The 25,553-nt window shown below is 36.5% G+C and overlaps 3 protein-coding genes across 4 annotated transcripts; 2 read left to right on the top strand and 1 right to left on the bottom strand.

Annotated features, from left to right (window-relative positions):
- The first annotated feature begins 7,574 nt into the window (after positions 1-7,574).
- LOC106364722 (cytochrome P450 86B1-like) lies at positions 7,575-9,430 on the top strand. The gene has a single exon (XM_013804237.3). It carries the CDS (start codon positions 7,702-7,704, stop codon positions 9,262-9,264), a length of 1,563 nt encoding a protein of 520 aa, XP_013659691.1. The 5' UTR covers positions 7,575-7,701; the 3' UTR covers positions 9,265-9,430.
- Positions 9,431-9,495: 65 nt separating this feature from the next.
- On the bottom strand, positions 9,496-11,816 carry LOC106364720 (E3 ubiquitin-protein ligase RGLG5). Of its 2 annotated transcripts, none has more exons than XM_013804236.3 (9): positions 11,681-11,816; positions 11,283-11,466; positions 11,107-11,191; positions 10,888-11,028; positions 10,597-10,808; positions 10,441-10,508; positions 10,109-10,342; positions 9,866-10,013; positions 9,496-9,769 (listed from the first exon to the last, which is right to left on the bottom strand). In XM_013804236.3, the coding sequence occupies exons 2-9, from the start codon at positions 11,412-11,414 to the stop codon at positions 9,632-9,634; spliced, it is 1,158 nt and encodes a 385-aa protein (XP_013659690.1). In that variant the 5' UTR covers positions 11,415-11,466; positions 11,681-11,816; the 3' UTR covers positions 9,496-9,631. The 2 variants fall into 2 exon arrangements, with proteins under 2 accessions (XP_013659690.1, XP_022566631.1); XM_022710910.2 differs by having other exon boundaries at positions 11,283-11,414; positions 11,681-11,772.
- Positions 11,817-22,102: 10,286 nt separating this feature from the next.
- Positions 22,103-25,553, top strand: LOC106367443 (paramyosin). Its single transcript, XM_013807217.3, has 5 exons — positions 22,103-23,749; positions 23,831-23,907; positions 24,310-24,421; positions 24,558-24,674; positions 25,035-25,553. Exons 1-5 carry the CDS (start codon positions 22,391-22,393, stop codon positions 25,386-25,388), a joined length of 2,019 nt encoding a protein of 672 aa, XP_013662671.1. The 5' UTR covers positions 22,103-22,390; the 3' UTR covers positions 25,389-25,553.

Genomic DNA, 25,553 nt, shown 5'->3' with positions numbered 1-25,553 from the left:
TATTATTGTATAAACCCATCTTGTATATTGCAGAGTGAAAGTGTCAATGGGACGAACGCGGGAAGGAAGAGCTTGGCGGAGGATAAAGGTCCAGATGTGCCCGCAGATGTGTCCGCAGATGCTAGTTCCACGGAAGATAAAGCTCCAGAACCGAGCCTTGTTCTATTGGACAAAAATCAATCCACTGTTTCAGATTTACAGAAGGAGGATGCTAGATATCTAGAAAAGAGGGATGCTGCTTTGGCACTTTGCCGTGCAAAGAGTGATCGAACAAGGAAACTTGCTGCCTCACAGAAATCTCCTTATACGGAAAACAGCACGGCCAAAGTGATCATTTCAAACAGAAAGCTTTATCCAGGCTATAATCCTTTTGCACCAATTGACAACAATAAGTTGAAGGAGCTCGCTGATTGGTTGAAATCTTGTCCGTAAGTGTTTGCTTTTCCCATAATAGCTTGCTTTTCACATAATAGCTTGCTTTTCCCATAAAACCTGATTGCTTTTCAACATTTTGTGTTTGCAGTTATTATAGAACAGCTCTCGATAAAAAACCACGTAAAAGTAGAACTTGGTGGTATCAAATCCTCCGAACCTCCCTAGAGTGGCTGGAGGACTGTGTAAGTCTTCTGCTATGACGTAGACAACTTACTTGTAAGTCGTCTACGTAGAAGACTTACCACTAAGTCGTCTGATATCTTCTGACTTGTACTCTATTTTATATGCAGCATATTGATGTTTGGATTAATGTGCTGAGGAAGAGGTACGACGCTAACCCACGACATTTCAGGAGCGAGAGAATGTGCTTCTTTGATCATCCCTTTGCTCAGCAATGGAGATTCAACTTCAAGGATTTTAAGGACTTGAAGCCCGATCAAAACGGTTTAGGAAGAAGACTCCCTGGTGGGGCGTGGAATTATTATGCAGGCACTATACCATCATTTTGCCAATCGAACAAGGTTTGGGGGACGGATATTGATGATATCTATGTGCCAGTAAACTTCGCCGACAGTCATTGGATTGCTATTTGGATATCGATCCTTAAGAGGCACATAGTCGTCTTTGACAGTATTTGTTCCAGTATCTCCCCAGAAGAACTCGATGTGGTAATGGAGCCTTTTCTCTACATGGTCCCTTATCTGCTTGTTGAGTGCGCTTCCTCAGACGAACTACGTGCCCAATACAGCCTGGAGCCATTCACATATGAGAGACCGACCAATATACCTCCGGCCCGAGCTGGTGATTGTGGCGTGTACACTCTAAAGTACATTGAATGTCATGCTCTTGGGATAGAGTTTAGTAAAAAAGACTTTGCTAAGGCCAACTGGAAGAGTATGAGGGATAAGATGGCGGTGGATATATTTCAAGAGCTTCCTGACGCGCATGAGTTCGAAAACAAGGACATGGATGACATCCTGGGTACGTATGACGGGTGATAAACATGCCACTTTAGATGATTTTGTATGATAGATTAGGCTGATGTGTGTATTTGAACTTGATCCCTATTTTGTATTTGAACTTGATCCCTATTTTGTAAATATATTCTGCGCAGAAAACTTACAGTTAAGTCGTCTGGAATGTTGGACGACTTAACTATAAGTAGTCTGGAAAGTCTTCTGAGCAGTGACCTTTTGTAACTATATTTCGGATAATATAAAGGGCAAGACCATCTCAAATTTGTTTGGTAGTGCAATTTGACAAAGAAGTTGACACATATAAGTTCATAACACAAATTTTTAGTACATAGACTGAACACTGGACGACTAACTTGAAGGTCTTCTGGAAGAAAAAACTCTGGACGACTAACTGGACGACCTTTTGGACGACTTTATTGAAGGTCTTCTGGAAGACTAAACACTGGACGACTAACTTGAAGGTCTTCTGGAAGAAAAAACCCTGGACGACTAACTGGACGACCTTCTGGACGACTTAATTGAAGGTCTTCTGGAAGACTAAACACTGGACGACTAACTTGAAGGTCTTCTAGAAGAAAAAACCCTGGACGACTAACTGGACGACCTTCTGGACGACTTAATTGAAGGTCTTCTGGAAGACTAATCACTGGACGACTCACTTGAAGGTCTTCTGGAAGAAAAAACCCTGGACGACTAACTGGACGACCTTCTGTACGACTTAATTGAAGGTCTTCTGGAAGACTAATCACTGGACGACTAACTTGAAGTTCTTCTGGAAGAAAAAACCCTGGATGACTAACTGGACGACCTTCTGGACGACTTAATGGAAAGTCTTCTGGAAGACTAATCACTGGATGACTTACATTGTGGTTTCGTATGGCCAGTTTCCTTGCATTTTGAGCATCTATAAGCCTTGTGTTGCTTCCGGGGTTTGCGTCCTCTCATCCTGGATAGCCCCAACCAAAATTGCCATCTTGATTTCTTCTGTCTTCCCGGACCACGTTTTACTTCCGGAGGAAAGCATGTGCGTTCCTCAACTTGTTGTCCAACACAAGGATATATATTCTCTGAGTATCCTGCAAACAGAAAATTCTTTGAGTACACTGGACATACAAGTGTGGAGATATGCAAACCAACAGATGTTCCAGCAGCTATAGCATGAGAGCAAGGTATTTTCTCCACTGCATAGACACCACAATCACACTTTCCATGTTCCAAATCAACCACACAGTCCATTTTCCCACCTTTCACAAAGAATCGCCATCCATCAATTGGTTGTACCGTCATCGTATCCGCTATCTCCGATCGAACAGCAAGCAAGTATTCAACACCTCGACTATGTTGAGTTGGGAGACTCAAAGCATCTTCTCTCCTTTTCCAAAACCACTTTCCTAGCTTCTCCCTTATGAACTCCAACAGGAACTGAACCGGAAATCCTCTAGCTCGCTTCAGAGCGGAATTAATAGATTCAGCGATGTTGCTTGTCTTTATGTTGTACCTGTCCCCCTGACAATAAACCCTTGACCATAGGCTGACGTCGGCATTCTCCAAATACGTTGCAAGGTCCGGGTTTGCACTCCGTATCTCAGCCATGTACCGGTCAAAATCTGAAACCGTATGAGCATAAGCAGCACCTTTCACCAAGTACAAGAGATGTTTCCCTTTATACTTTTTGACAATGTTATCTTGAAGGTGATAATAACATATTCCTCGGGTTGCCCAAGGAAACACCTTATCACACGCACTTTTAATGGCCGCGTGCCGGTCAGAGACTATCACCAGAGGCTGCTCATCAGATACACAACTAGCCAATTTTGTGAAAAACCATTCCCAAGAAGGTTCATCTTCAGCATCTACGATCCCAAAAGCCAATGGAAATATCTGAAAATTCCCATCTTGTGCGGCTGCAACTAACATAACACCTCCATATTTCCCACTTAGGTGAGTCCCATCCACCACAATGACCCTTCTCTGATACTTAAAACCTTTGATAGAAGCTCCAAAAGAGAGAAATAGATACTTAAATCTATTGATAGAATCAAGTTCTATAGCCGTGATAGAATCGGGATTTGCTAAGGAGATTTGCTCGAGATATGATGGCAGACGCGAATACCCATCTTCTGCTGATCCTCTCACCAATGTTTGTGCATATAAAAGTGCTCTGTATGAAGTGGTGTAATCAAGCGTCATGCCAAACATGTTCTTCATTGCATCAGTGATATGCTGCGGATTCAACCCATCAATGATTCCAACACGATCAATGAAAAGCCTACCAACATACTTCGGAGTACAGTGTCTCCGCTGAGCGAGTCGGTCTCCCGCTGAGCATGTATGTTTTTCCACATACTTTGTTACCCAAAACGTGTTTGTCCCATGTTTCACACTCGCTCTGACCTTCCATTGACAACCACTAACCGGACATGTTGTCACAAGGAGAGTTTTCGTTGACTTGTATATTATGAAGGAGAACTTAAACCTCATTGCTGTCAACCGCAGCTCTGAAAGCAGTGCATCCTTGCTAACAAAACTCTGGTTGACATAGATACTGTTACCATTCGATCTTCCTCCTTCAATCATTTCGATATCTTCAAAACACATATCATCATCTTCCTCATCCTCATCTTCAACCTTTCCATAAACACTGTAATCCTCACCATTCTCGTCCGCTTCAGCAACAATAGAGATACCAGCATCCTCCTCCCCATCGTCCTCCTTCCCATCGTGATTTTCATCTTCAACCAAATCATCATCATCATCTTCAAAACATTCATAAGCTTCATCAGCTTCATCATCTTCCCTGAACTCTGAAACCGTTTCCACCTTGCTACGGCTTGATACACAAAGCCGTACTCCATGCATTTTGGTTATCTCGAGCAAGTTTCGAGCTTGTCTATCACTTGTAACATGAATAAGAGGGGTGTCTAGAGCCTGCATCATTTCTGCTGGTAATGAGTAGGTTATCTCCACAGATTCTGTGCTCATGTCCAGGTTATAATCTTCTTGAGCAATTGCAAGAAGTTCAGCATGTGTCGAACCTTCCCCCCAAAAAATGATTCTCGCTCCTTTGACATTATCAACCACAAAATCCCAACGGCAATCATTCAACAACTATTCTCCATACACTGCATGTAACTGACGCATCATCTACAAAAATTCAAAATAAAACACATTAGTAAACATAGAGAAAATGAAAGTTTACTAAACATTGACGCAGACGACATACCAGTAAGTCGTCTGGAAGACTTACCAGTAAGTCGTCCAAACAGGTCATTTTTACGATTGAATTTTAAATAGGACGACTTACTTGTAAGTCGTCCAGCTTGTTTGTTAAAAAAAAATACCTAGACGACTTACTTTAGGATAAATGGGTTAGTTTTGCATTTGACCGAATTGTATCAGATATTTGACTTTTCCTGGATGACTTACCAGTAAGTCGTCTCAGGAAAAACAAAAATTCTAATATTTTATTAAAGCTAAACGACTTATTTGTAAGTCTTCTCAGGTTAGTTTGCAATTCGAAAAAGAAACTTATATATTTAACTTTACCCAGACGACTTACTTGAAAGTCGTCCAGGCAGATGACATACAAGAAAGTCGTCCGAGATAAGCAAGGTTTGACCATAATCTAGGAATTAAATCTGGACGACTTTGCTTATCCTGGACGACTTTCAAGTAAGTCGTCTTACTTGACGACTTCCGCGTAAGTCGTCTGGGAAAAGTTAAATATTTAAGTTTTATTTTCCAATTGCAAAAGTAACCTGAGACGACTTACAGATAAGTCGTCCAGATTTAATAAAATATTGAAATTTTTGTTTTCCTGGAGAAGACTTACTGGTAAGTCGTCCAGGAAAAGTCAAATATCTGACACAATTCGGTCAAATGCAAAACTAACCCATTTATCCTAGACGACTTATCAGTAAGTCGTCTAGGGTATTCTCTAGATTTTTTTTTTAACAAACAAAGATGACGACTTAAAAGTAAGTCGTCCGTTTGACCAGAAGACTTACGCGTAAGTCTTCTACAGCCAGACTACTTACGGGTAAGTCTTCTACACAAACAGATCTGGAAAAAATTTCAGTTTCATACCTTAAACTAGTGAGATGACTTCCTTAGCACACATAGTCTTCTCCAGCCACCCACAATCTCAAACGAAAGTAATCCCCAAGAATAGTATGCTTGAATGGCTCTATAAACCATAAAAATTTTTGAATCAAAAGCTTGAGTTTTTTGGATGAATATGGAGGCAAAGTGAAAGAGATGTTGTTTTTAGTTCATAACAAGTGAGAAAGAGAGAGTGTAAATCGATTTTAGGTGCATTAAGAGCTTCAAATTGGTTGTTCATGGTGGTTGGGGTATTGATGACAATGGCAATCTTGTAATTACTTGAAGATGATGAATGTGAGAGAGTAAAAATGTCATTTTCGGAAAAAAAAATAAAAAAATGTGATGGCATTTTCGTGAATATCATGAACTTGTGGGGTGAATAGGACAAAAGAAAAATCCAAGAAAACCATGGGTTAGTTTTAGGTTTGACTTTGAATTTTGAGTCAATCTTGCAAAAAGCCAAAAATAGAATAAGAATTTGAAATACCATTAAATTCATTGACGTGATGATATGCAACACTGACCTGAATAAGGGAGTGTGATGAATGTGATGAACTTGATATTTACCAGTGCTTTTGTAATAATGTGAGTCAAGCTCATGAAGCTCCATAAGGTCACTAGGACAATGAAGCTTACGGTTTTTGAATGCAGCAATGGGGACTCTAACCAAATCTTTTGCTATATTGTCTGATTTGATGACACCTTATGCCTGTAAAATGGTGTTCCAATATAGAACACAACGAGAGAAACTAAGAGTCCTACGGTAGGTAGCTTCAAGGGCCGTCTTTTTCACCACATTTTGATCGACGGTGGCTGGAACTCGAATTTAAGCGGCCGGAACTCACAGCCGTGAGTTCTTTACCATCAAGCCACGAGCGCTCAGTTATAAATTATTAGATTTTTCCTAAATTAATATCTTTTTCCTTCCACTATTTGGTTAATATACTAACAAATACCTAAGTAAACACTAATCAACTCAATAAACAATAACTTTTGAACATGAAAGCGCTAATGACCGATCAAATCCTTACGAAAAAAGATATGAAAATAACAACACATAAGAATTCACCGATCATTCTTATATCAACCAAATCAAGTTATGTGATTTCCAATGTTTCATTCATCACATAATAAATAACACAGAAAAACAAAATTAAAAAAAAAAATTAAACGACAACATCCTGTACACAAACCTACACAACGCACAAACAACGTACCCGGCTCCGCGCTTACGCGGGGACTATGCCCCTAGTGGTAAAGAATGGGGACCTTCTTAACATTAAAACAACAAAAAAGGGAATTATAATTAATGTCTACTGCTTTCGTAATGCCTATGAAATTAAAGCCATATTACCGTCTGCGTCCATAGTTACATCATCGATGACATTTTGCTGAGAATAGAAGATCCCTACTTTAGGTTACGCCTTCGCTTTAAGTGGTTGGGAGTTAGGATCTGCCAGATACATTTCAATTCTAATATGTGTTTAGCAGCAGAAAAACAAAATCATTTCTACTATATATATACATCTCAAAAGCAAGAGCAAGACAGAAGTGTATTTTTCTTGAAATATCATGTGTATATTCAACATGAATTACTGTAGATTTATTGGTTTTAAGAGTATGAAACGAGAATGGTCGGTTCTTCACCTCAAAGTACTTTGTTTGAAGGTTATGAAATGTTCGATGATACATCATCATACATGAACGATATTGTTTATAGTTCGATACATATATATTCCATAAATCTTGTAATAAAAGTAAGTGCGGATGTATGAACCAATTTTTAGCTAGTCTATATAGAAATGCGTTTGTTGGAACATAACAATCTAAGGCATATAGATAATTAAATTAGTTCTGCAATAAACATTTGTTTATACATTGCTCGATACAAATCAGGATGGTTTATAAAATCAGCAAAAGAGTGCATTCTTGTGAAACACATGAGGTTTTGTTACTTGATTAACATTTTATGATAAGCTATATAATCAATAATTTGCAACAGCTAACCCCTCTATTATGACAAGGATTCCTTATTCAGAAAAGCTACAAAGCCTCAGAGTTAATACAGTTTAGTAGGGACTAATGAAGTTGGTTGTGATCAATTAATAAAACAGGTTATTTATTTCCCTTGCCATCCAAATTCTTCCATACCAACTCATTCCCAAAAGCTTAATCCTTTGTGTTCATGGAGATGAAATTGTTGACTTCTGCGGTGGAATGGGTATACACTCATTTAAAGTTCTCGGACGTGGCTTTAGCCCTAACAGGGCTTTTTCTTCTTAGTTACTTGCGTGAGAAGTTACTGAGCAAAGGCGGGCCAGTGATGTGGCCAGTGTTGGGAATGGCACCCACGTTAGCCTTGAACATAGACGATCTGCTTGGTTGGTGCACGAGAAGCCTGGTCAGAGCCGGTGGGACGTTTCATTACAGGGGAGTTTGGTTCGGTGGGTGTTACGGTATCTTGACCGCAAATCCTGCAAACATCGAACACATTCTCAAAACAAATTTCAAAAACTATCCGAAGGGGGAGTACTATAGAGAGAGGTTTCGTGAGCTTCTTGAAGATGGGATCTTCAACGCTGATGACGAGCTTTGGAAGGAAGAGAGACGTGTGGCTAAAACTGAGATGCATTCTTCACGTTTCTTGGAGCACACGTTTACTACGATGAGAGATCTTGTGGAGCTGAAGCTGGTGAAACTGATGGAGAAGATGGCTACTTCGAAGAGAGTCTTTGATCTGCAAGACATGCTCGTTCGTTTCACCTTCGACAACATATGTATGTCTGCCTTTGGGGTTGATCCAGGATCGTTAGGGGTGGACTTACCGGAAATTCCTTTTGCTAAGGCTTTTGAGGAAGCTACAGAGTATACGCTCGCTAGGTTTCTGATGCCTCCTTTTGTGTGGAAGCCAATGAGGTTTCTAGGGATTGGGTCTGAGAGAAAGCTGAAAAAAGCGGTTATAGTTGTTCACGCGTTTGCTAACAAGATAGTGAGAGAGAGGAGGAACAAGATGAGGAAACTAAGGAGTTTGAACGATCCATCTGATCTCTTGTCACGCCTTATGCAGGGAGAGTACGAGAAAGAAGAAGGGAACTACTTTTCCGACAAGTACTTCAGAGAGTTCATCACAAGTCTCATCATCGCGGGCCGAGACACCACATCGGTGGCTCTGGTCTGGTTCTTCCGGCTAGTTCATAATCATCCCCAAGTCGAGAAGAGAATCCTAAGCGAAATTAAAGAGATCCGTGGGAAACTTGCGTCTCAAGTAATTAATGAACCGTTCAATGCGGAAGAGCTTAACGAAATGGTGTATCTGCAAGCTGCCTTGACAGAGTCACTGAGGCTTTACCCTTCAGTGCCAATTGAGATGAAACAAGCTTTGGAAGACGACGTATTACCTGATGGGACAAGGGTAAAGAAAGGCGCTAGGGTTTTCTTCTCCATCTTCTCAATGGGGAGAATAGAATCGATTTGGGGGAAAGATTGGGAAGAGTTCAAACCAGAGAGATGGATCAAAGAAGGAAAGATTGTTAGTGGAGATCAGTTCAAGTACGTTGTGTTCAATGCAGGTCCAAGACTTTGTGTTGGCAAGAAGTTTGCTTACACACAGATGAAAATGGTGGCTGCAGCAATCTTGGTGAGGTATAAGGTCAAAGTTGTGGAAGGGCAGACTGTTGTTCCCAAACTTACCACCACGTTGTACACCAAGAACGGTCTGCTTGTTACCCTCCAGGACCGCGACGGGTAAGGTTAGTTCAAACTAAGCCTCAGTATATGGTTTTTTATCTCGGTATGAGAAAAAATGTGTGTTACTAAATGTGTGTGTTTTAGTTTCAATATAAATTACATGAATTACTGTTCTGTCAGTATAAACAAATGTTACTAATGAAGTTTTAGTATTGGTTTGGAGTTAATGACCACTGCACCTAGATCAAACAATAGCAAGACTTGCATGACAAGAAAACATGTTATCGGCATGAAAACAACCTATTCTTTATAAAAGAAAACTGTAAAGCTTATAACAAGGAAGGTGCAACAAAACCAATTACTGCATTCTCAATTCAAATCCTAAATATCCGATAGCAGTGGGAATGTGAGTAAATGGAAAACTGGTACTAATAGAGTTTGATACGGACTGCAATAGAGACGCGGCAAATAGGACAGGTTTGAATGGCTTCTCCACATTCGTCGCAAGTCTGGTGTCCACAGTTGAATGCCATGTTCTTTGTTTTAACCAGACAGATCGGGCAAACCTGAAATTCAATCCGAAAAACAATAGTTAACTGATTTTGATGAATATACATGGTTAAGTCATTCTCTGAAAGTTATGTATATAGAAATGAACAAACCTGGCTCTCGTTACTACCAGATGACGTAGGAGGTGCAGAGGCAACACTACTTGACACAGAACTTTTCGAGCTGTTGCTCACAGCTCGATTGTAACCACTTGTTGGCGGTTGACGAGCAATCTTGTTTGGACAGTTTCCAGTTCTTCTTCTGTAAAATTTGGAAAGAAGATCATTTTTGTTTTGTTTTTATTAGAGAAATCAATTACATTTAGTTGCAGAGGTTATAATAATGATAACTTTTACCCGAGTAAGCCGAGCGCGAGGGTGGCCTTATACTGAGAAGGGATCTCCATCAAGGCTGAAACTGCAAACTCTGCTTCTTTTCTTCCAGCATCAATGTTCTTCCCCATAATCTCCGTGAAATTCACAAACTGGAAGTTGTCAAAGGCACGGGCGGGGATGTTGTCATCAAACTGTCTCATTGTATCCCAAGGACCATCTCCAACACCAACCAAAACTATCGATAATGGATACCGACTGCGCATTTAAGATCATCACAAGAGCTCATCATCATCATCATCATCATCTAATGTTGAATGAAACTAATAATCAAGAAATATATATATTTTTTCTACCTTGCTCTAACGATAGCATCAATGGTCTTACGTTCTTGTGAACTGAGACCACCGTGCTGTGTTGTCACCTAACAGACATCATAATTATCTAATTAGTAACCGATCATGTGATAAAATGATCGTTAGCGAAAAAGCAAAGCCTTTCGTTAGTTTTACCTGACCATCAGCAATGATGAGAAGAACATGGTACTGCCCTCCACTTTCCTCCACAATCGTCATAGCCCTTTCGATAATGGGTGCAAAAGAAGTCGGACCTGCAAGACTTAGCTGAGGAACAATCTCTCTGTAACGAGAGAGAACTTGTTCAAACCCGTTACAGAATGCATCATCCGGAAAGAAACTGAATACATCCTGATCATGTGTCGTAGCTACAAGAACCAGCCACACAAAAACAACAACCATTACTTCTCTTGTCGACAAAAGAAAGAGAAAAAGACAGAACATTACCATCTCCAAAGCCATAACAAGGGATCAAGTTATCTTCGTCAAAAGAGGATAGAGTCTTTCCGATGATTGAAATCGCTTGCTCATACGGGTTTGGAGCTGGTCCTATGTGATGTAAGCTCTTCCCGTCGAATGATCTCTCTCCTGTAAAATCAAACAACCAAAGTCATAAACTTTTACATTAACAATAACATATTCATATATGTAACTAGGGTTTTTCACCTGTCCACTCGTTGGACTTTGTGACATCTATACCAACAATCAGATTCGATGACTCCAAACCGGCTTGCGAAAGAGCAGCAGTAACCTAATTATTATCATAACCGGACATTCAAAGAAACATATCAAGAAAAAATAAAAATAAACTCTCAAGAATCTTTGCGTTGAGTAATGGTTACCTCATCAGTGGAACGGTAGTTATCGCCGATGAGTGAATACTTTTTGTCATGATTCTTTTGCTGAAGCCCAGAAGCCGTAGAAGGATGCTGTGGCGTGCTGTTTATCCTACTCTTCGAACTGCTACTTCCCATCTGTGAGATTTTAAAACTAATAAACCTTTTAGAACACAAAACGATCGGTCGCCTGCAACAATTCAACAAAGCAGATATATAAGATCTGAAGTTTTGACGCTGTTGAATTAGTAAAACCCTCGCTGGTTACGTTTAAAGTAAGAACCTTTACGGAAGAAAAAAAAAAGAATCGATTTTTTGAAGACTGATCATGCGTCGCTGTTGAGGAACGAACGGTAAATAAAAACTCAAACTTTGCTACTGGAATCGTAGAAAGAAAATGTTACCTTTCAATCGATTCTGACTGAATCTGCTGAAGGATTGTTCTTGTTACGTTCAGTTTCCAGTAAAACGACTCGAGGGTTTTTTAAGGGGTGATATATATACGATAATACGACTTTCGATTTTTACTCGCTTTACAATTTGGATTTTTTTCTCGATTTCACTTTCTTTTTGTTTGATATTATATTTAATTGACTAGGAATGAAAAACAATCTTATTATATAAAACTTACTTTTTCAAAGTTATTAATTTACAGATCGCAACACATGACAATTATTATTTTATTATATAAAACTTAGTTATTTAAAATTACTAAGTGACATGATCGCAACACATGACAATTTTATATCTAAGATTGTGATCTATGTTAATTTATCTCATAACTAAAATAATATTATTAAAAAGAAACATAATTTTTTTTGTTAAAAATAAATTATAAATATTATTTAATAGTAATTTTACATTTTCAAAATCCTAAACAAAAGATAATTGCAAAGTATTATTTGATAATAATTTTGCTTCTAATATTGTGACATGTGTTTAAATATATAATGATTTAAAATATATATACTAAGATAATCAAAATGAATTTTGAAAAAAATATTAATTTTAAAAATTATTTAATAGTAATATTTATGAAATTTGCCTTTTTCAAAATCCTAAACAAAAAAAAATTCAAAACTAATTTATTTAATATTAATTTTCTTTTTTAAAAAAAAATATTAATTAATTGATAATATAATTATAAAAGATTAAATTGATCTTTGTTTTTCAAAGTTTTTAATTAACATTATTGTGACACATGACAGTTATATATTTAAAATTGTGATATATGTTAAACTTTCTTATAATTTTGATTCTTTAAAGTTGCTAATTAACATGATCACGACGCACAGCAATTATATATTTAAGAGTGTGCTAATTTATCTCATAATTAAAAATATATATACTAAGATAATAAGAAAAACAAATTTTGTTAAAAGTAGTTATAAATATTATTTAATAGTAATTTTTTTAAAAAAGATCCTAGATAAAAGATAATTGCAAAATGTTGTTTGATGGTAACTTTCCTTCTCATATTGTGATATCATGACTTGTAGATGTTTAAATATATAATGATTAAAAAATATAGAGAAATTCTTGAGGATAGACCCTGTTAAGTTTTTGTCACAAAATAGCATTCAATAAAGAAAATGACCAAAATAAGTTTTATTAAAAGGTAAAAATACATTTTTACCCTAGTGTTAACTAATCTATACTTAGGGTTTAAAGTTAAAGTGTGAAGTTTTGGGGATATGATTTCAAATTTTAAAAAATAAAAATTAAAAATTAAAAATTTCAAAACAAAAAGAGTCTATTTTGGTCATTTTTTTTCTTATAGACTATTTTTATGACAAAAACTTAAAATGACTATTTGAGAGAATTACCCAAAAATATATACTAAGATATTAAAAATGAATTTTGAAAAAACTAGTTAATGATAATATCCTTGGTGAGCTACATTATTGGGAATGATTTATCAGTTACTTGACCTTAGCAAATCTCCATTATTTTTTTCTTTGATTCTCTCTTAGATATCATTTTTAGTTTTTTTTTTTTTGAACACAGATAACATTTTTAGTTTATTTTCATAAAAATAGTGATGATTAACATAGATTTTATTAAAAAGTGATATAAACATATATTCTATGGTTAACTAATCTAGATTTATGATTTAGAGTAAGGGTTGGGATTTTGAAAGTGAGATTTCAAATTTTTAAAAATAAAAAATAAAAATTTTAAAATGAAAAAGTTATTTTGTTTTTTTTAAGACTATTTTGATGATAATAGCTTAAAAGCCTATTTGAGAAAACTGTTCTTTGATGTTATCTGAATTGTTTTTTGAAAAAAATGTTATCTAAATTGTTAGTATGTTTTTTATTTATTATTTATGATTTTGTCAAGTTAAAAAAACCTTTGGAATCTTTTATTTTATGGTTGCATGGACAATTTCAGATTTTTCCGTTGCTATTCCAAAATGTAAATTTTTTTAAAATATTTTTTTTTTTGTAACATAAAAATAAGTAACCATTTTTACACTTGTGCTATCGGAATATAGAATCAATAGCATAAGTATAATATTGGAGAATAACTCTAAATGCCCCTCATACCCTCTTAAAACCATTTCCACTGCCCTCTCTCTATTCTCACCACCTTTTATCCTTGCATTCCCAAATTTAGTCTTCCATTTACATTTAATTTCTCAATTAAATAAATTTCCATAAATCAGATCTCCAACCACCCGACCCCACAAACAACTTTAACCAATTACATCAATCAACTCATTCTCTCTCTTTTTCCTTAAACTCTCGTTTGTTCTCATCCTCCATTGACAAAATTTGAAGCTCGAAGGTAGTTTTTGTCCTTTTTTGATGATTTTTTTTATGAATATCATTAAAACAAAGTTGGGTTTTTTGCAGAATTGACCTATAATTTAAAGTCAAACACAAAACTAACCTCCTTTTTTTTTGAAAATTGGTTTTGTCCTATTCACCCCACAAGTTCATATAATTTACGAAAATGCCATCAATTTTTTTTTCTTTTTTTTTTCGAAAATGACATTTTTACTCTCTCACCCTCATCATCTTCAAGTAATTACAAGATTGTCATTGTCATCAATACCACAACCACCATGAACAACCAATTTGAAGCTCTTAATGCTCCCAAAATCGATTTACCCTTCTTCTTTTTCCATTCTTGTGAACTAAACACAACATATCTCTCACTTTCTCTCCACAATGAGCTAAAAAAACCCAAGATTTTGATTCTAAATTTTTTATGGTTCATAAAGTCATAGAAGCTAACGATTCTGGGTGGGTTACTTTCGTTTGTGATTCTGTGTGCTTTGAGAAGCCTTATGTATGCTAAAGAACTTATCTCACCAATTTAAGGTATGACATCGAGTTTTTTTCCAGATTTGTTCATCAGACGACTTACTTGGGAAGTCGTCTAGCTGTAGACAACTTACCTGGAAGTCGTCTGGTCAACGCAGAGGTTATTTTTGCAATTGACTTTGAAATCTGAAACCTGAGACGACTGAAAGTTAAGTCGTCTATTTTTGTTTGGTTTCAAAAAAATTTCCAAAGAACCCAGACGACTTACATTTCAGTCGTCATAGGTTAGTTTTGCATTTGACTGGATAATTTCAGAAGTTTGACTTCCCAAGACGACTTACATTTCAGTCGTCTGGCGAAAATTTAAATAATAATATTTTTTTAAAAGTAGACGACTTACAGTTAAGTCGTCATAGGTTAGTTTGGCAATTGAAAATAAAAACTTCAAAATTTAATTATACACAGACGACTTATACTTCAGTCGTCCACGAGACGATTTACTTGTAAGTCGTCCAGGATTTTTTTCTGAGATTCTGGTCAAACCTCGTAAATCCTGGACGACTTACATTTCAGTCGTCTCGTGGACGACTGAATTATAAGTCGTCTCGTGGACGACTGAATTATAAGTCGTCTGTATATAATTAAATCTTGAAGTTTTTTTTTTCAATTGCAAAACTAACCTATGACGACTTAACTGTAAGTCGTCTACTTTTAAAAAATATTATTATTTTAATTTTCACTAGACGACTGAAATGTAAGTCGTCCAGAAAAGTCAAACTTCTGAAATTATCCAGTCAAATGCAAAACTAACTTATGACGACTGAAATGTAAGTCGTCTAGCTTTTTTGGAGTTTTTTTTTAGCCAAACAATAGTAGACGACTTATTTTTCAGTCGTCCGAAATAACAAATTTCAAAGTCAATTGCAAAAATAATCTCTGTGTTGACCAGACGACGTATAGTTTAGTCGTCTGGACAACTTAGATTGAAGTCGTCCGCGTCTTCTCCGCTAGTTTTTAAGTCTTCTACGTTAGTTTTTGAATAACTTGTATTTTTAAGAGTGATAAGTAACTTCAAGATATGTAAAACTCATATTTACAAAATATGTTCTCTCCCTTAGTTTTACTAAATTTGACTAAGTTTTTCAACGCAAACTTATAATAAAATATGATATGCTTTGACTAGTTACTATTGTTTGTTTCCATGTCTTAAGTATTATTGTTATAGACAATAATGATGACTATTGTTATGAGTTGGAAGAAGGGTTAAAATACTTCTTAAAATGTTGTATCAATATAAAGCTACCAACATTCTTGTTTATTAAGATGAGAAAAAGGCCATTGGAGTTTATTATTGCATATGAGAGATCCAAAGATAAGAAAAAAGCTACTGAAGTCTATTATTTCATTGATTTGTAAATGTGTAAACACATTGTTAGCACATTTAATACATCTTAGAAAACATTATTACTGATTTTACAAAAAAATCACAACTAAAAGAGTAGACATGCAATTCACAAAACAGACCACAAACAAAACTATTATAGATCATTCCTCTACAAAGACAAGCTTGGATTCCACTTGAGTAGACAAGACCACACGACTTTTAAGAAGTCCAGACGACTTCTAAGAAGTCCAGACGACTTCCAAGAAGTTCAGAAGACTTTGTCAGAAGACTTTTAGGAAGTTCAGACGACTTCCAGACGACTTTACAGGAAGTCCAGACGACTTTACAGGAAGTCCAGACGACTTTGTCAGAAGACTTCCAAGAAGTCCAGACGACTTCCAGACGACTAACAGGTAAGTCGTCCCAGAAGTCTTCCAGATCTGAAAAACCTGCATATTAAATCCAGATCTGAAAAACCTGCATATCCAAAAACGTTCAAATGGCTTAAAACAGAAAAAATGAGTGAAAGATTAGATAAATCTACCTTTACAGAACACACAAAAATACTTATCTAAAAATAATAGATCTACCTTTAAATTAGTGGAAGATGAGTACCATCTAATTAAAAACCTGCAAAAAAGATAGATTAGTAAGAAAGACATGAGACAAAACTGGAAAATTCATATAAAGTTTGGTGTTTTCAAGTCAAAGAGATTAGAGTGGGTTTGGAGAGTTTTAGTTTGGAAAAAAAGTAAGAACTTTATACAACAAGAAGTTCCCAAATGAAGAAAAATCAGACATAAGAACTTACCAAAACGCTCAGATCTATTATGAAAGGGAGACTTCGTCAGAAGACTTCCATGAAGTTCAGACGACTTCCTGGAAGTCCAGACGACTTCCCTGAAGTCCAGACGACTTCCTGGAAGTCCAGACGACTTTCTGGAAGTCCAGACGACTTCCTGGAAGTCCAGACGACTTTGTCAGAAGACTTCCAAGAAGTCCAGACGACTTTCAGACGACTAACAGGTAAGTCGTCCAAGAAGTCTTCCAGATCTGAAAGACCTGCATTTCAAATCCAGATCTGAAAAACCTGCATATCCAAAAACGTTCAAATGACTTAAAAATAGAGAAAATGAGTGGAAGATTAGATAAATCTACATTTATAGAACACACAAAAATACATATCTAAAATTAATAGATTTACCTTTAAATTAATAGAAGATGAGTACCATTTGATTAAAAACCTGTAAAAGAGATAGATTAGTAAGAAATACATGAGACAAAACTGAAAAATTCATATAAAGTTTGGTGTTTTCAAGTCAAAGAGATTAGAGAGAGGTTGGAGAGTTTTAGAATGATGAACATTACATTTTTGTTGCAGCCATTTGAGAGGAGGAGAGAGAATGTGTAAATTTTTCTTTATATAGGGAGACAAAAAATCCAATTAGATTAAATATTTTTTACTCAGACGACTTCCTGAACGACTTACATTTCAGTCGTCTGGTGAAGAAATTAAAACAGACGACTTACATGTAAGTCGTCCAGAAGAGTTTAATATTTTTTGCGGGAAATTAAATATTTTTAGCGGGAAACTAAAATAGAAGATTTTCCAGACGACTTACAAGTAAGTCGTCTGGTTTAAATTATTTAAGCGGGAAAATAATTTTTTTAAAAAATTTTAGGCGGGAATATTTGGACGACTTACATGTAAGTCATCTGTTTTAATTTCTTCACCAGACGACTGAAATGTAAGTCGTCCGAGTAAATTATTCAACAGACGACTAAAATATACGTCGTCCGAGTAAATTATTCAACAGACGACTGAAATATAAGTCGTCCACACCCTAAACATAACCCCTAAACTTAATTATCTAATTAAAGACTTCATAAAATCAAATCAAACTTGAAAAGTGTTTACTATACACATAAATAAACACATATAGGTGAAAACTAATTTTTGAAAAAAACATTTTAGTTTTCCAAAATCTAACCCTAACAATACATACAATACTACAACATATGTTTGCCAAACTCCTAAACCAAAGTATTTCATGAATCACTACTTCCACTCATCTATCTTCAAAACAAATCAATTTTATCATATCTTAATTTATATCACTTTAAACTGTTTATAATTACTTGATTTTTATTTTTCACGCATCAAAATATTTTTTTTACAAGATTTATAAATTATTTTTAAAATAAACTGGTACCAGACGACTTAAACTTCAGTCGTCCAGACGACTTCCAACATCTCAGACGACTCAGACGATTTACTGGGGCTATATTCGTAAAAATGGCTTCTATTTTTTTGTTTGGTCACAAGGGGTTGAGCTGTAATTTCACTAGGCTTTTAGGTTAGTTTTGCATTTGATTCAAGTTTGGGTATAGGTTTGGGATTAAAATCAAGTTGTGGGTTAGTTTTGGCAAAAACCCCAACAAAGTTTCTATCATGGGTGATTAAAAAAGTAAGAATTGATGTAAATTTCATGAGTTTAAAAACATTTTTTTCATAACTGTGTTTTTGTATTTCTTCATTTTATGTCCGCTTTTGATGAATTTTCTTTTGTAGAATATCGTTACAAATTTGAAAACTGTGTTTAGGTTTAAACTTTGTTGAACAAAAAAAAGAAGCTTAAACTTTGTTTGTGGGGGACTCTGTGGGTCTGTAGTATAGTAGGATTTTTTAAATGGTCGTAAATATGATAGTAGTAGTATAATTAAAACAGTGTCGTCGTCAAAAATAGATTATTTCTTAAAATGAAAATTTTGGGGTACTACTAAGGCAAATGGTATTACTATATTGTATAGTAGTAGTGAAATGAATTAATATTAGTAATAGAAGGATGTACGATATGAGAATTAATTTGCATTTCTTAATAATAATAATTCTAATGATAATGTTATTATATTTTAGGAAAAATGCAAAATCCACATTGCATAATCATTTGTTTTGATTATGGGGTTGAAATAAAATGGATCTCGGGCGATGATGATGAAGGAAGAGATGAAATTCACACGATTGTGTTGGAAGAAATCAGTGGAGGAAGTCATTTACTCTGGTTTGGTTGAGCGTATTTGCAGAACTACTTAGAACTACTATGTGTAATCTAGAATACTACTACTTCTTAGAACTACTATTTGTATTATGCATGTTTCTTAAAAACTTATATTTTCATCTTATTATTTATTTTTATCAGACATAACTTTCATTGGTTGTATTTATATGTCTAAATATGTGTTTATTTATCAATTCAAACATTAAAAACTATAAATTTGATAAGTCCATAGAAAACTTCTCATTTCCATACAAACCATCCTTATACTTCTATGACTGATGTCTTTGTGGTAAGGCTATAATGAGGCGAATAACACAAAATACATTTTTTCTGAAATGTTTTTCTACCAATGTTTTATATTCAATCTTAAACTGCCTAAATGAATTGGTTTTACTATGAAAGTTTTGTTTTAGATGTGGTATTACTAATAAATGTTGAAATTTTGTAAATGTATTACTAAAACCTTGGGTATTACTAAGTGTAAATATGTTGAGAATATTTTACATGTTTTACACGTTTTACACGTGTGTTAATTTTATTTGAAAGTGTTGATAATTCTTAGTAATACCTAATAAACCTAGTAGTAAAAATTTAAATATTTAAGCATAGTAATACCTTATATTACTAGCGGTCCAAACCTGTTATAACACAATCATACAAGTTTAAAATAATAAACTTCCAAGGTTTCACATCAACAAAGCATAATTTTAAACAGACCATCCTACATAAGTTCACTACAAAGCCGAGTTAATATTAAACATCAAAATAGTTTAACCCAATCGTCTTTCTAAATCTTGGTTTTAGGCTTCTTCTTCGGCTCTTCAATCTCATCGGTATTCACTTCCATGAAAGGAGAGGAAAGCCACTGTGATGGTACACGTACCCTTTTTCCGGTGGTGGCATTGTAAATTTATGTGGATTATTAGCCTTTTTCCTGCCACGTGGTGGTGTATCTACTCCTTTCTTCGCGGCCATTGGCTTAGTCATACCACGTGGTGGTGTACCCACAACTAGAGCAGGAGGACTTCCATCCATCTGATCCACAACAGGAGCATGAGGAGTTTCATCGGTTCCATCCGTCGGATCCACAACACGAGCTCTTGAAAATAGAAAAAATCCATCATAGCTCTCGAAAATGGTAAGAATTCACCATGCTTTCTCTTCCTCCGTGTATTTCCTACACTCTTCCTCCTCGAGTTCTTTCTCAGCTTCTTTCTCTAGTTTCTCAGCTTCCTCAGGTTCTTCTTCAACCCGAGCCTCATTGATCTCTCTGCCTCAGCCCGAGCCTCAGTGATCTCTTCTTGATCATTTTCCTTTTTTCTGATTACTCTGATTTTTCTGTCCGCGCTCTTACGGTCTTCCATTATGTAGATCCTCTGAAAATCCAAGAACAAGAATCATTAATTTGCCTAATCTCAATACCATTCACTCAATCAATAAATCTCAAATTCCCTTTCAATCTATATATGCTCAAACATTAAAAGATTCAATCACCAATTCGGTTTCACAAATCAAACATTCAACCACGAAAACATTAACTCTAAACCATGGTCATACTCGACAATCATCACTACACGGACTCTCATCACTACACTAATCTCAAAACCAAATTTACTTTCAATCTCCATAGCCTAAAAACCCAACATTCTCTCCAATTGAATACATACTCATATAAATTTTCTCCCTAATTCATAATTTATGTTTTAACAAAGCATTTCAGCAATTAGATTCAACTTATCCAGTCAAAAAACCTACAAAATCGCAACAGTTTGGTCCAAAATAGAAGTTCAAAATATCTTTTTATCATAATATATACCAAATCTTAGATTTCACTGTATTTCCCCAATTTCATAGCACAAACTCGCTTACTAAAGACAATACTTTAGTTTCGTCTACAACGTACAAAATTTTCCTAATTTGTTTCTAATCTAAATACAAAATACGACGAATCAACCAGAATAAATCACTTACCAAGATAAAGGATGTCGATTTCTTGTCGATTTGGAAGATGGAAGCTTAATTATTGCAGAGAAAGAAGAAGAAACGAAGTGGATGGAGATTTTAGGATCTGTCGTCGTTTCTGTCGCGAAAAAAGAGAGAGAATCGACTTGCCAAAAATGAGGAGAAGAGTTGAAACGGGAACGTTTAGGTTTAGGAACCGGTTTGGATCCCGATTAGTTTGGATGGGTCGGATATCTCTGGTCGGATTAAGTAATTAGGTGATTTTGTTAAGGATACCGTCGTCTTTAGCCACTTTTTTCATTTAAAAATAAAAAACAATATTTTTTATTAAGGGGAGAATACATGATTTTCAAAGGGGGTATGGGGCATTTGGAGTTATTCTCCTATAATACTCGACATACTAAAATAATAGTACAAGTATGAACTACTACTGACATAAAATTGAACTTTTAATCTGTTTTTTTTGTGTGTGATTTATTTTAAGGATATTGGACATACTAGAATGATCAATCTAATCAAGACATGCTAGTTCTTAGAAATCTACAACCACTCTTGCAATCCAAGAAAAGTGGTTGACAATGCACTTATAAACACCCAATAAAGTCTTGATCTCTATCAAGAAATCAGTTTTGATATGGGCATTTTAATAGAATCAAAGTTGGATATTGAATTAGTGGTACAATGTTCCAACCCCGGAGTAAAATCAGGATTTGGCTTTGGTTCTAATTATGTGCCTAAACATAATTAGAGAATCAAAATTTGATCAAGGGTTCATTAATGCTTCTACACCAGGAGGTTTGAGTTTCAATTTCCGGATAAGACGGAATTATGCGAATTATAAGAGATCTGCAGCATGGCGCAAGAAGTACCGTCAAGCATGGATCCTATAGGGCGGCTCAGGTGATGCAGTCAGACATGAATTCTCATACGGTAGGTAAAATTGTCGGCTGTAAAATCGTTTGTAATATTTTTGATAGTTGTAAAATCATAATTATCCAGCTTTAGCAAAAAAAAAGATTTAACACTTATGTCCATAATTCCACAAAAACATTGGTGTTGGGCTTTGACAAGATCACTCGACTCCTAAAGCAGGTTGAAACGGGCCTACTTTTAATACACGGGCCCGAAACAAAAATAAAAAAGTGGCCTACCAAATATTTTAGTTAATGAATAAATTAATAGATATGAGTATATCCCAAACCCGATAGCTTCGCTGCTTGGCCGTCCGCTGCCGTCGAATTTGAGAGTCCACCGCCGCTGAAGATCAGATCCTGTTCCATCTACTCCGTCGTATCGCTGTCGGGATTCTCCATCCTCCGATCAGATTTAGATTCAGCTTTCCCGTAGAAACGTTGATTCCGATCTCACATCTTCCATTAAAACACAGACCCTAGATCGGAGAGAAGGCAATCTCGTCTCCATTGATCAACGGTCGAAATGACTAGCGGAGCCGACGAGGACGCAGATGCCGTCCTCAGCGACGTTGAATCCGACGAACCAGCGCCCGTCGTTCTAAACGATCCTCCTCCTCGGGAAGAGGCACAAGACGAGAGGCTGACGGAGCTAATCGCGGAGCTAGATCGCGAGAAGAAGGCTCGAGAAGCCGCCGAGAGTTCGAAATCGGATCTCCAAGCGTCGTTCAACCGGCTCAAGGCACTTGCTCACGAGGCGATCAAGAAGCGCGACGAGTCCAAGAGGGAGCGAGACGAAGCCTTGAAGGAGAAGGAGAATCTATCGAAGGAGCTCGAGAGTGTGAGTAAAGGTAAAGATGAGGTTTTGAAGAAGCTTGACGAGGCTGTGAGATCTAGAGATGGTTTGAAAGCTGAGATTGAGACTTCCTCTCATATGCTGGTCTCTGGGATTGAGAAGATATCGGGTAAAGTTAGCAGCTTTAAGAATTTCTCGAACGGAGGTCTCCCGAAGTCTCAGAAGTACACTGGTTTGGCCTCTGTTGCCTATGGGGTTATCAAGCGTACGCATGAGATCGTGGAGGAGCTTGTTAAGCAGATTGATACGACTGCGAAGTCGAGGAACGAAGCTAGGGAGCAGATGGACCAGCGGAACTACGAGATAGCTATTGAAGTTTCTCAATTGGAATCGACGATTAGTAACTTGCGGTTGGAGGTTGCGGAGAAGGCTTCACTTGTTGATGATTTGGAGAGGGATGTGAGTGAGAAAGACAAGAGGGTTACTGAGCTTGAGAAAGGTAATTTAGAGAAGTTAAGTGTCCTTGAAGGTGAAGTTGTGGAGCTGAAACAGTTGGTTGATGAGTATGATGGGAAGTTGAAGACTATGGAAATGAAGATGGTAGCGCAGCGTCCTTTGTTGATGGATCAGCTGAGTCTTGTGTCAAAGATCCATGACCAGCTTAACGAGGTTGTGAAGATAGTTGACGGAAATAGTTCAGAACAGTCTGAGTCTTTCTTTATGCCTCAAGAGACAGATATGGAGGAGAACATTCGAGCTTCTTTAGCAGGTATGGAATCCATCTTCGAACTGACCAAAGTGGTTTCTGGGAAAACACAAAGTTTGGTGGAAGAGAAAAGCCATGAGCTGAAGAAGTTGAACGAAACCGTGGGTCTGTTAGTGAAAGAGAAGGAACATATTGGTACTTTACTGAGGAGCGCTTTGTCCAAAAGAATGATATCGGAGCAGTCATCCCAGAAAAACGAAATGTTTCAAGCTGCAGAGAATGGTTTGAGGGATGTTGGTATTGATTTCAAATCCAAGTCTCAGGAATCTCTTGGTGATAGTCAAGATGACCATAGTACAGAAGAGAATGAAATATATTCTCTGGTGAGTGTTTATCTAGCCCAGTTATGTTTTATGAGCTTCGTTTATTCGGATACATTATGATGTCTCCACATCGGAATGCAGGCAAGCACATTGGAGAATATTGTCAAGGCATCTCAACTCAAGATTGTTGAACTGCAGCATTCGTTGGAGGAATCAAGGCAAGCTCTCTAAAACGAAATCATTCTTTATATCTTTTAACTTTGATAGAGGACATTCACTAGGTTTCACTAGGAAAGTAAATGATTTGGTTTACCTCAGAACATCGGGTGGCCTAGGAACCATGGGCACCATTATCCGATCCAAATAGTAAGAAAATGATTTCACACAGCTTTATATTGGGAACACTAACTTACACATGTGCTTGCGGCATCTTACTTGATGTTTAATGAAAGTCCGTGGAAGTTACTATTCGAATAGATATCAATGTGGTTTCCTATATTTTTTAATATGTGGTACTTGTAATTGTCCACGTTTTCTGTCCACACTCCACAGTGATCCTGTACTTGCTTTTGTTGGCGCAACTTACGTAGGCCAATTCTTTTTTTTTTATAAATCAACAGGGAAGAGATTAGTTCTCTGAGGAAACAATTGGACTCTCAGACAAAGGAGCTTAACCAGAGAATGCGCCAAATAGAAGAACTTAAAGAAAAGGAGAGAATAGCGAATGAAAATGTGAGTGAACTTTCTGCTTGCTAGACTTTTGAAGTTGATTGTTTTGTTTGCAATTGGTCAATGTATGACTGAATTATATAATACACTGTCTCGAGAATTTGAGTTTGTTTAAACTGTGGTTTTCTTTGATGCTTAGGTTGAAGGTCTTATGACTGACATTGCTGCTGCGGAAGAAGAAATAGCGAGATGGAAAGTAGCAGCTGAGCAGGAGGCTGCTGCTGGTGGAGCTGTTGAACAAGACTTCACGTCACAGGTGCGTAATAAGTCCTCGTGTTAGTCTAGTGCAGGGGCATTGTAATTACCCTAAGTGGCTTGTAGTAGATTATGACAGTGTTGACAACTCAGCGACTAATTAGTTGAGTCGGGTTAGCTAGAGAGCTAACAAGTTAAAAGAAAGTAGGAGAATGAGTTGAGGTATTCAAGATTGTATATGGTTTGTGATTTGATATTTGAGCAGAGACCAGAGAGTAAACATTTTCTCATTGATCAAGTCTGTCTATGGTGTGTAGCTCTTGGTGAAGTGATTAAAGGAGTTTCCCTGGTTTTGGAACTTATTGACATGTTCTATTTCTAAGAATTATGGTCTGAACTTTTATTGTCGTTGTTTGTTCAGCTGCATGTGCTTAAAGAAGAACTTGAAGAGGCAAAGCAAGCGATTAAAGAATCAGAGAAGAAACTAAAGTTTAAGGAAGAGACGGCCGCAGCAGCCATGGGTGCAAGGGATGCAGCCGAGAGATCTCTGAAACTCGCAGACAATAGGGCAACTAGGTTGAGGGAAAGAATACAAGATCTAAACCGTAAAATTGAAGAATTAGAAACCCATCGAGATATGAGTACTTCAAACAGAGCTAGGTATGTGTGTTGGCCATGGCAACTTCTGGGGATTGATTTTGTGGGAGGTCGAAGAATTGAGTCGGAACAAGAACAGAGTTCCAACGAGATGGAACTCGCTGAACCTCTGTTATGAGAAACCGGTATTTTATACATTTACTCTTTGTATTTGTTTTGATTTCTATGTATATACCAGCTGATAACGTTTAAAAGCTTGAATTTGTTTTGTTGTAATGTTTTTACTGAATGGAGTTTGATCTTGCCCCACAGTGATGATCAATAAATTATTGTTTGCTAAAAA

The sequence above is a fragment of the Brassica napus genome, chromosome C5, assembly GCF_020379485.1.
Source record: "Brassica napus cultivar Da-Ae chromosome C5, Da-Ae, whole genome shotgun sequence".
NCBI classification, from domain to species: domain Eukaryota; kingdom Viridiplantae; phylum Streptophyta; class Magnoliopsida; order Brassicales; family Brassicaceae; genus Brassica; species Brassica napus.
Note: the sequence above shows the minus strand (reverse complement) of the source record. Positions and strands in the feature narration are given on the sequence as shown.

Bases quoted from the DNA above. Each gene is read 5' to 3' on its own strand.
- LOC106364720 (XM_013804236.3), bottom strand. From the start codon at position 11,414: ATGGGAAGTAGCAGTTCGAAGAGTAGGATAAACAGCACGCCACAGCAT. The intron at 10,509-10,596 runs GTAAAACTAACG...GATGTCTGTTAG, and splicing joins TCATCATTGCTGATGGTCAG to GTGACAACACAGCACGGTGG. The intron at 9,770-9,865 runs GTTTGTTCATTT...ATTGAATTTCAG, and splicing joins CTGGTAGTAACGAGAGCCAG to GTTTGCCCGATCTGTCTGGT.
- LOC106367443 (XM_013807217.3), top strand. From the start codon at position 22,391: ATGACTAGCGGAGCCGACGAGGACGCAGATGCCGTCCTCAGCGACGTT. The intron at 23,750-23,830 runs GTGAGTGTTTAT...ATCGGAATGCAG, and splicing joins AGAATGAAATATATTCTCTG to GCAAGCACATTGGAGAATAT. The intron at 24,675-25,034 runs GTGCGTAATAAG...TTGTTTGTTCAG, and splicing joins AACAAGACTTCACGTCACAG to CTGCATGTGCTTAAAGAAGA.
- LOC106364722 (XM_013804237.3), top strand. From the start codon at position 7,702: ATGGAGATGAAATTGTTGACTTCTGCGGTGGAATGGGTATACACTCAT.